Source organism: Drosophila eugracilis, unplaced genomic scaffold, assembly GCF_018153835.1.
Source record: "Drosophila eugracilis isolate 14026-0451.02 unplaced genomic scaffold, ASM1815383v1 contig_408, whole genome shotgun sequence".
NCBI lineage: Eukaryota > Metazoa > Arthropoda > Insecta > Diptera > Drosophilidae > Drosophila > Drosophila eugracilis.
Window position 1 is genome coordinate 644,050 of NW_024573270.1, and position 9,983 is coordinate 654,032.

At 41.2% G+C, this 9,983-nt stretch overlaps 1 protein-coding gene across 1 annotated transcript; it reads right to left on the reverse strand.

Moving 5' to 3' along the window:
- Positions 1-260: 260 nt before the first annotated feature.
- LOC108103829 lies at positions 261-1,060 on the reverse strand. The gene is made up of 2 exons (XM_017209515.2): positions 934-1,060; positions 261-800 (listed from the first exon to the last, which is right to left on the reverse strand). Exons 1-2 carry the CDS (start codon positions 968-970, stop codon positions 535-537), a joined length of 303 nt encoding a protein of 100 aa, XP_017065004.1. The 5' UTR covers positions 971-1,060; the 3' UTR covers positions 261-534.
- Between the last annotated feature and the right edge of the window lie 8,923 nt (positions 1,061-9,983).

Below are 9,983 nucleotides of genomic sequence, written 5' to 3' on the forward strand. Positions count from 1 at the left end.
AAAAAAAATCAGTTTTTTGGTCATAGCACAGCCAAGAATGGTCCAAATGAGGAATGTAATACCATGTAGGTCTCGTAATTTAATTGCTCTGATTCCCAATTGGCTTGCATTCAAATCTGAGAAACTTCTTTTTTGGTCCATTTTTTGAAAATTTTGGTAATGGTACCCCTTATCAAAAATGCAAAATTAGGGTTCTCATTTCCCCCCTAAAATTACAGTATTTTGTTCATAACAAAGCCAAAAAAAACCCTCAAAGAATATTGACCACAATATTTTTATTAGAACAATAAATTTAAATATTTTAAATAACAAGGTCAACATTCGGAAAATCTTTTGAAGCGCTGGAAGTCGTGGCCAACGCCACTCCTCAGCTCCTTGTTCACTCTGCCATCTACTTCTGCTCGTGGGGAGTGTTACCTGGTCTCTGGTTTCTGCTTTTTAGGAAGACTTCTTCGGTAGTTCGATCACTGCAGTGATGGAACCATTTACGTTTAAATTTGGTTCCATACCAGAAGAAGGGAGGCGTCGATTTCTTTAATTCTCTTCTGGCTTTGGAAGGGACGATGACTGCTCAGCGTCCTCTTGCTGCCTTTTCTGAATCCTCTCCACCACCTCCCTAAGTTTCGCATTAACCTCAGCCTCGGTTTCCGCCTCCTCTCCTTCGGGTCGAGCCGTAATCCAAAAAAGTGGCTTTTTTTCCCTCATTGACGTCAACACTGCTTCTTCGAGATTTCGACATGGAGACCTTTTCTCCAAATACGACATGACCACACCCCGTGATACTTCTTCCTTGGTAATCTCTATTAAGAACAAGAATTGACAATTTATTAGAGATATGAGGAAGTTAATTTCAAAGATTCTTTAAAAGTTTTTGTACTGAATTTGGTTGTTTCACACGCGAACTTTGGTCTTATTTCGGTTTATTAACATTACCAAGACGAGGAAGTGACTTCTCGTTTCCGTTTTCCATTCTAAGTTCAACTTTTTCAAAATACTTAAAGAAAGAATAAATTTTACTGCTTCGTCTTCGAGCTTCAGTTGAATAACTGATGTTCAAAGCTAATGAAAGGCCTAACCCGACTGACATTTTCCCTCAAAGCCTTCCTGATCAGAATTTTTTGTTAGAAACCTGAAACGGCGTTTCAGAACTAAGAACTAGCATTTCTTTCCATAACTTAGCCAAGAATGGCCCGAATATGGAATGTAATACCTCGTTGAGGTTGTTTTCTAATTCGTAACATGTCAGCATTTAAGGTTGTAAAAGTTCAATATGTGACAAATGCAAAATTGGGAGAATCTTCTTTTATCTCCCAAACATTCACCAATAAGGTATACCTTCTGTGTGTGTTGTTGATTCCGAGGATAAAATTCAGGAAAGGCTATCATATGTATTGAGTGGGGGGTGTGGGGATGAGTAATCTCTTTGCAGGAAAACTGATATGAAACTAAAAATGGGAAAGTAAAAACTAATAACAAAAATAAAGGGGGGTGGGGGACAAAAACAACGAAAAACTAATTTTGTCAGCGACGTTGGCGCTGCGACTGACAAGTGACTTGGACTCGCGAGTCCCTCTCCCTTGGCATAAATAAAAATTCGTTTGGCAATATGCGCGCCGCGTATTTTGTTGCAAAAGTCTTGCATTAATCTAAATATTTGCATGCTTACGTTGCCTCGACGGACTGCGAAAACAAAAAATAAAAAACCGGAAAAGTCGGGGGATATAACTTTGCCAGCTCTCCGCCTCTGCCTCCGCCTTTGCCTCCGCCTTTGCCTCCGCCTCTTCGGCACCGCCATCGCCTACTTCCTCCGCCTATTTATTTATTTTCATCGTCGCCGAATTGTCAACGAGTTTTTCCAAGGGGGGGTTTGGGATGCGAACCGGACCAAAACCGAACCGTTTCGCTATGTTCCTCCATACCGATACGATCCGTTTTTTCGGCTGGAGTCGCATTTAAAATGCATTTCGCATGCGATGATGATGACGGCGACGATGGGCGCCATTCTCATGGCCATTTCCATTGCAAATGGAATGCCAGCGGCGGCGAAGGCAGCAGCATTTTGCAACAGCAGCAGCAACATCACTTGCAACAGTAACAGCAAGTAAGAAGGTTCTACAAGGATTTAGGTTTAGACTGAAGAATACCCTTGAAGGCATTAGATATGGAAATGGAGGATATATAGATCGTTGTATCTTCTTTTGATTTTCAAATAATGTTAAAACCGAAAACCAAACTAAGCAATAACCATAGCATGCATTTAGGGGCGATAAGACCCATCCCTCACCTTTCCTTGCTTTGCAAATTACAGGATATGAAGCAGGATATCAGCAGCATCAGCAAACCGCTGGCAGACAAAGACAAAGGCAGCCCCAAAATAATAATAATAATGATAATCATCATCATTGGAAGCTGTGGCTAACGTCTTATTTATTTTCATATATATATATATATATATATCTATATATGTAAAGTATATATATATTAATATTTGTACAAAGCTTTTCCGCTTTTCGCTTTGCCATTTCATTTGTGGCTGCATTTGAAGTTGGAAAAACCGTTTAAACGAATTTCAAGGATTTGCATTTTCTTTTTTCGGTTTTTTCGGTAGAAAAACAAAACAAAATAAAGCAGCGGTAACTTTGATCGCGGCTATTCGAGGATAATGACCCGCCAAGAACAGAGAGAAAGATGGCATGGCAAGGCATGAAGGTTCTGGGGTTTTCCGGCCCCCCGCCCATTTTCCTATACATTTTCGTTGGCTATTTTTTTTATTTGAAAGGAAAAACCGACGGGCAATGTCAACGTCTATATGTATGTCAAATTAATTGATGACCAATTTGCGTTTTCAATTAAAAGCAACGGTGCACTTTTTGTCCAGATACAATTTCATGTTGCTGCCACGCCCCCTTGTTTTTAACCCAGCTGCAATATTTGTTGCAGTTGCCGCTGTTGCTGTTGCTGCTGCTGTTGCTGTTGCTGCTGGGTTGTTGTCGCCGTCAACACACACGGAAATTGCCCCGCTTTTTTCACTTTGAGCATGCAACTGAGTTTTTTGCCTTTCATCCTTGTTTTTATTTTGTTTTTCATTTTTATTTCGTATTTTTTTTTTTTTTTGTTGGTTTATTTTCGGGCCAGCTTATGAAGTAGAGCCGTCGATATATGGCAGGAGCAAGGGAAGCAGCCAGCTGTTTGTGTCTCTTTTCCAGTGACCAACAAGCAAACAGCCGAGGGCAAAACGTTCGTTGGCCTGTGCCAAATCACAGCTGTTATGTCTAGTTTTTGTATTTTCTGATTAATTAAATATTAAAAACAAAAGATGAACACGCATTTATTTATATTTGCCAAATAAAATGACATCTTTTTGGGAGTGCTTTTTGGAGCAGATTTGTAAACAGATGCATAACATAATTGCCAAATAAATGTTTATGTGATATTTGTTGACATTTTCTGATTGAAAGAAGAGGGTTAAGAGGTTGATTTTTTATGGTTTTTTCCTATAACTAAACATAGAATGAAGTTTTCCTAATACTTCTATCATAAAATCATAGTGGTGCTATTTTTGTGACCCCAACTGTTTGCATTTGCCTGTGATGGGCCTGTAGATGGCGCTGTCGTATGCGCCGGCCGCTCAATTACAAAGTAAGACAGCGTTTCTTTAATTAAGTTGGACAATTTGTAGCCAGTCGTTGCGAATGGAATGGAATAATAGAGTTTTTGGCCCATTTGCCAGTTGCCGCCATTTGATGGAGTCCTGGATATCTGTTATGTGTCTGTTTGTGTGTGTGTGTGAGTGTGTCTGTGTGTGTGTATGCTAGTGTCCATAAAGGATATAGATCCAGGCTTAGATTATTGGAGGGGAGAAGGATAAATGCCCAATCAAAATAGAACATCTTTATTGGTTTTCTGATGGATGTGTAACGAGTTAAATGATTTTTTTTTTGCTGAAAAAATAATTTTATCTCACTTAAGAATAGCTTAACTGCCTATAAAAATATTCAAAAAATTATAACAAAATAGTTGCAAATTTCAAAAGGTTAATTTTATAAAATTTGTCAACATTTTCTGCTAGATTTACTTTGATTTTGCACGCAAAAGTAAGCTTTACAATTGCACGAAGAGAACTCATCAGCATTATTTAGAGAGAGATTTGAGTTGATAATCAGATCCTTAGCTTATTTGAATCTTTTATTTTGAAAACTGAATGTCCTTTCTGTTTAGTTGACTGCAAGGACACCTGTCCGGGGGGCGGGCGGGGCGGACCCTTGGCACAAAAGGCAGCGGACAAAAACCAAAGTGCTGAAGTGCCGAAACGTGGACTCGAGTGGCGGGGTCCTTGAGAGACTGGGGCGCCAAATGAAGTGACAGGCAACTTAACGCATTTAAATTAATTAAAAATGTGCTTAAGATGTTTTCGACTCGCTTTGGCGACGATGCGGCGATGCGGCGACAAAAGGCGCAGTTCGCTTCGGATTTTCCCGCTGCTCCTGACAGCGCCGCCTTTTGTTTTCCCCTGCAGCTGGCAGCTGTAATTAGACAATTCACTCGCCCTTTTTCCCTACTCTTCTTACTGCCATTCCTCCCTTCTAGGTTTTCCATTTTCCTGGACCAGGACTCGGACTTGTTTGGCCTCGCTCCCCGCTTGCAGATAGTCGAATATTTTTTTGTTGACGGCACAGATTCGGGATGCGCCGCATTGGCGGTAAAGTTTGCGCCACCGAACTTTGTCGTCGTCTCCGGTGACGCTACTATTTCCACCAATCCACTTTTCTAACCAAAATCAGTGCTGTTAACTTGGCTTTTTGGTGGCTAAAGGGAAATGGAAGGGAAGTTATCAGTTAACAGGCAGTTTATTGAGCTTTAACAAGAGGATAATCAGATCTGTAGATACTATAAGGTAAAATATTAGTTTAAGAAATCGAAGAAATCATTTTTTAGGACCTAACTCTTTCACTTCAACAATATTTTAAGGTGCTAATAGATAAAGCAATTCAGTTCAGTTCCAAAGTAAGCCTTACAGTTTGATCTTAAGATTCATTCCTAGCAATTTTCCTAACACTTTCTAAAGAATTGTTGCCTTTCTCATACTTGTTGTGATCCCAGCTTGGCATCTCCATTCTCTCCCAACCCACTTTTCCAAGCCCCAATTTCCCACTGGCCGTCTGCATTGTCACTTGAGTGACTGCAAAAGTGTTTTAGCCTTGCTTGCGCATCGACTTTTAAGTAGTTGCCCCATTCCCGTTCAAAAGCCCGAGCACTTTCCCCGCCCATTTTCCATTTTCCCCCAGCCAAATGCAAGTGCATGGTTGGCAAAGGGGGAGTAGTGGGGTCGATGGAAGGGAGTTGCTCACTCGTAGGCGTTAATGAAAATGCTTGTAATTAGTTTTGTTTGTTGGCAGCGAGCAGCGAGCAGCGGAAGTGCTCCAGAGCAAATAAAGCCGACGCTGCGCTCTTCACATGCATTGAACTAATTGATTCGCTAGTGCCCCGTGTCGGAGTCCTGGTTCCAGGACTTCCGGTGAGAAAAGGGGTTAGGGGATAGGGATTTGGGGGATAACAACGCCCCCCTAGGACTTTGACTTCATCCTGAAGCCATAGAAGTTGCTAAAGGGTGGGGCTTCCAATGACAATTTCTAAATAAAATCGCACTCATCGAGCTAATGAAAAGGTTAAATCAGATTGATTTACACCTTAATTTGACTAGCTAATTGTAAAGTTTAGTAATTTTCCTATATAGTTCAGCTTTTCCAAAGGAGACAGTTTGGTAAAAAGTGATGTGAAAACTATATGCAAGTCACACCTTCCGAAAAACAAGCTAAGAAAGCAGAGCACCTGCTGCTGCCATTTCACTTTCAACTCGAATGGAGGGAAAGAACACACCTTAATTGCCCCAAATTTAATTTCCGCTTTAAGTTTGTCACACACACACACACATAGACACATATAGACACACATTAATATGCAAAAATGGCAGCAGCAGTAAAAACAAAAGGATGTTTTCTAAGGATGATGGCCAAGATGGGGATGAGAGCTGGCCGGTCGGTCGGTCGGTCGTTCGGAACAGGAACAATTCATCATCCATATGACAAGCAGTCGAAAGCAATCGTTTTGTCATCTTCTCGTGTGTTGCTAAATTGAATATGCCCCCCGATCAACCCGCCCACCATTCATATATCTATATATATATATATATGCCTCTGTGAGGCTCCCCTTTTTCTGTCTATCGCTATCTGAGTTGAGCAGAGCAGCAGATCCCGAGATCCAAATCCGGGATGTTCCAGGGCCTGGGTTCCTGGGTTCCCGGGTTCCGAAATGAATGAATGAATGAATGAATGAGCACACATGTGGGTGTGGATGCGATGAGGCCGTGGTTGTGTCGTGTTGTCCCTGCATGAATCCTCACAGTCAATGCACTGAAAGGAAATATTTTATTCTTGATTATAAAAATGGGAGAAAGAAGAAGTAATTTTCTTACCTCATATCTTACTCTATCTTCTGAATATATTCTGAAGATAATGAAACAGTTTTTGAATGTCGAAGTTTCCCTTGATTAACTAATTTCTCTCAGTGCATATCCACATATGCATATCACTAGACGCATTCCGAAATAACACTGAGCGATAGATGGCAGGGGGGCAGTGGTAGAGAGCAGGGGGGTTGGATAAGGGGCAGACACACGCATTGCCGCACGTTCGCTCCGGAGGACAGGAAGGAAGGAAGGAAGCTCTACAGACTGATAGATGCTAAGGATGCACACACACACACACACACACACAGGCACACACTCTCTGGCATTCTGCGCGACACGCATACAAAGTAAGCCAACGAAGTGACTTTAAAAGAGGCCTACGAGGAGAGAGCCCCATCATCATCGACACACCCAAGTGGAGAAGTCCAATCCGAAAACCCCAGAAGTTCTTCCTGCCCACATTGACAATAGATCATCAAATTCATTACGTTTCATTTCGTACATATGTCTGGCGAGTGTGTGTGCGGTCTCCTCATTTGTGCACCTTTCGTCTGGGAAATCGGAGGGCTTGGGCTTAAGGGAAGGGAGGAAATTTGACATCTGTGCGTGACCATTGCAGCAGCGGGCCCATCGAAAAAGCCAAAATTGAGTGGCAAAAATAATGTGAAGACACAAGGAGAAAGATTTCATATTGATATATTACTGATTGAGGAGCACTAACTTAATGATAAAGCAAACTGAAAGTTTACTTTTTAACCAGAAAGAAAGGCGAATAATTAAGATAGAAAATCTTCTTCATAAAACTTGATTTAAACTAATTGGTGATTGGAAATGTGTTAAATTTCCTTATTAAGAGTAACAAATTGAAGTAAGAAAATAGTTAATTTGTTCCCTGTGTACCCCAAAAGCCTGGACTGGCCAGAAAGCCTTCTAAAACACACACAAATTCCACACCTCCTTGCCGCTCGCTGTTGACAAGGAATTTTTGGTACAGCAGAGACGTGAAAGGGGATTCAACAATGTCGGGATTCGCGGACAAGTTACACATCCACCAACGAACCACCCAAACAAAACCACCCAATCCTACCCGCCTACCGCCACTTTACAACCCTCGAAGGCAGCCGCCGCACTTGACCATGGCCAGGCGAAAACTCGTGTTGACTCGTGGTCTAAAAGCGATGCCGTCTAGACCCACGGAAAAACCCACTGAGTAGGATGAGGTGGAAGGAGAGTGGTAAACGAGTGTTGGGGCTTGTTGCACATGGCGTGTACGCAATTTGGCGGAATGGTGGATTGCAAAGTCAGTGGCCCAAGATTGAAGCAGAAGGATGAAGGATGCAAACAAGCTGGAGAAAGGAGAATATCTGTATGTATGTCCGAATCGAATGCAATGAATACACTCGCCTCGGCTCATATGGTAATTGAGTGTGCTGGCTGGCCCTGATTTGATTTGGCCTTTCTCTTCGATGGCCAACTGATTGCATTCGCTTGATTAGAAGTATTCATGACCATTGCTTCTCACTCACCTTTACCCATACTGGGTAAAGTTGCCCAAGGGAAAAAAGAACAAAAAAAAAACAGGAAAAATACGAGTATACACCATAATTTGAGTGTCCAACACATGTTTCCTAACCATTTCCATGTTTCCTTTTCGTTTGATTAGAATTTGAATGAAGTTAAAGAAAAGCTTTTTTTAATCCATTTTTGATATATTTATTGAGTAATTATGTCTCGCCTAGGAAAACTTTTTGCAAAACAACTTCGCTTTGCTTAAATTCAAACTTTAATTGAGATTTTTTGGTAATAACTTTAAGCTAAATGCCAAAATCCCCATCACATATTCTAGATTTCACCCCTTAATGAAGCCAAAAATTGTGCCTTTAAGGGTATTCGATGTTCCCCCTTTGCGAGACATCCCTTTTTCCGAGGACTTCCTGCTCCTTCTTCATTCTGCTTTTATTATTTATTTCTTTCCTTTCATTTTTTTTTTTGGCTTTTTTGCTGGGCGTGACAGTGCTAAGTGAGTTGACCTCGTGGCACCCCCCAAAAAGTCGCAAATTATGAAAATTGAAGGCACCCCGCCAAGGATACAAGGACACAGGACTGGAACTGGAACTGGAGACCCATAATAGAGCAAATTATGCGAGAAAAATGATGGCCAGACGGGTGTATCGTATCGATGGGGGTTTTGTTTTCGAAGGACTTGCCACTCAGGCAGGGTGACCCAGACACCACCATTTCAGGTGGTGTTTGTTGTTGTTGCTGCTGCTGCTGGTCGAGAAAATAATAATAAAAAAAATATATATATATATGCATACATATGTATGTATGTATGTATATGGTAAGGGGAAAAGGAGAAAAAACAGAGCTGGTAAAAGTTTTACCAATTCGAAATTGCGGCGGCTCGACGGGCAAACAAGAATAAATTATGCCGACGCACTCGAGTGCTTATTGTCCTGCCACGCCCCCTGTCTACAATATATACATACATACATATACCACCACCAATACATACCACTCACACCAGCAGCAGCACACAAATCGAAGCCGTTTTGTTTGCCATATTCAAAGTCATAAATCATAAAAAAGGAGCGAAGAACAGCTCGAGGATATTTTATCATAATCACATCAGGAAGCGGAAAGCGACAGGCCCAATAAATGAATGAGAATGGGGTTGTATATATACCTATATATATATCGGTATATATATATCTATATTCGATAGAAAAATGACATTATCCATATTTTTGGCATTAAGTGCTTTGCCTGCTGCCGGCGGCTCCTTCTCTGTCTTTTAATTTCTCAGATCGGTATTGGGATTTCGGATTTTGGATTTTGGATTTTGGATTCAGATTCAGATTCAGAGCTAGATTGGCTTTCTCTTTTGGGTTTTTTTTTTGTGGCTGCATTTGACAAGTGACTTTGTTATGGTTATGTGATGTCTGAAAGTCGGCAAACGATGGCCACGCGGCGATGGATGGGCGGGTGGGGTGCATAATTTAGCATTTGTTTGCCTGTTTGCTTGCCGGCCTGCCAAATTGCATATGAAAGTCAATAAATAATTTCCACGCGCACATACAGAGACACAAATACATCATCCACTCGTAATTTTATCCTGCTCATTAGGCATTCAAGGAGTCGCCTTAATAAACGAAGAGTCCTCCCGCCTGCCAGTTGGTTAAGTGAATTTTGATTTCGCCATTCGAGCGGAAGAGTTTCCCCTCCAGGGCTGGAAACATTGAAATGGAAATGGATTTTGCATTTGGCCACAAGTGAAAATTATTTAAAATCACACAAATATTTCTTTATAATTAATTTCGAATATTCTGTGAAATGTTGCAATATGTAAATGTTTTGAGGCTGCAGCTGGGCATTTCGTATTGATTTTCAGATGGATGGTCGAGAATTAGGTAGATTTTCAGATTCTAGCGGAGAAATTTAGAGTAGATAGGGGTATACCTAGGGGTAGGCAAAGTATCTCCGAGTGGGTGATCCATAGATCCATTCCTAGTCTCAG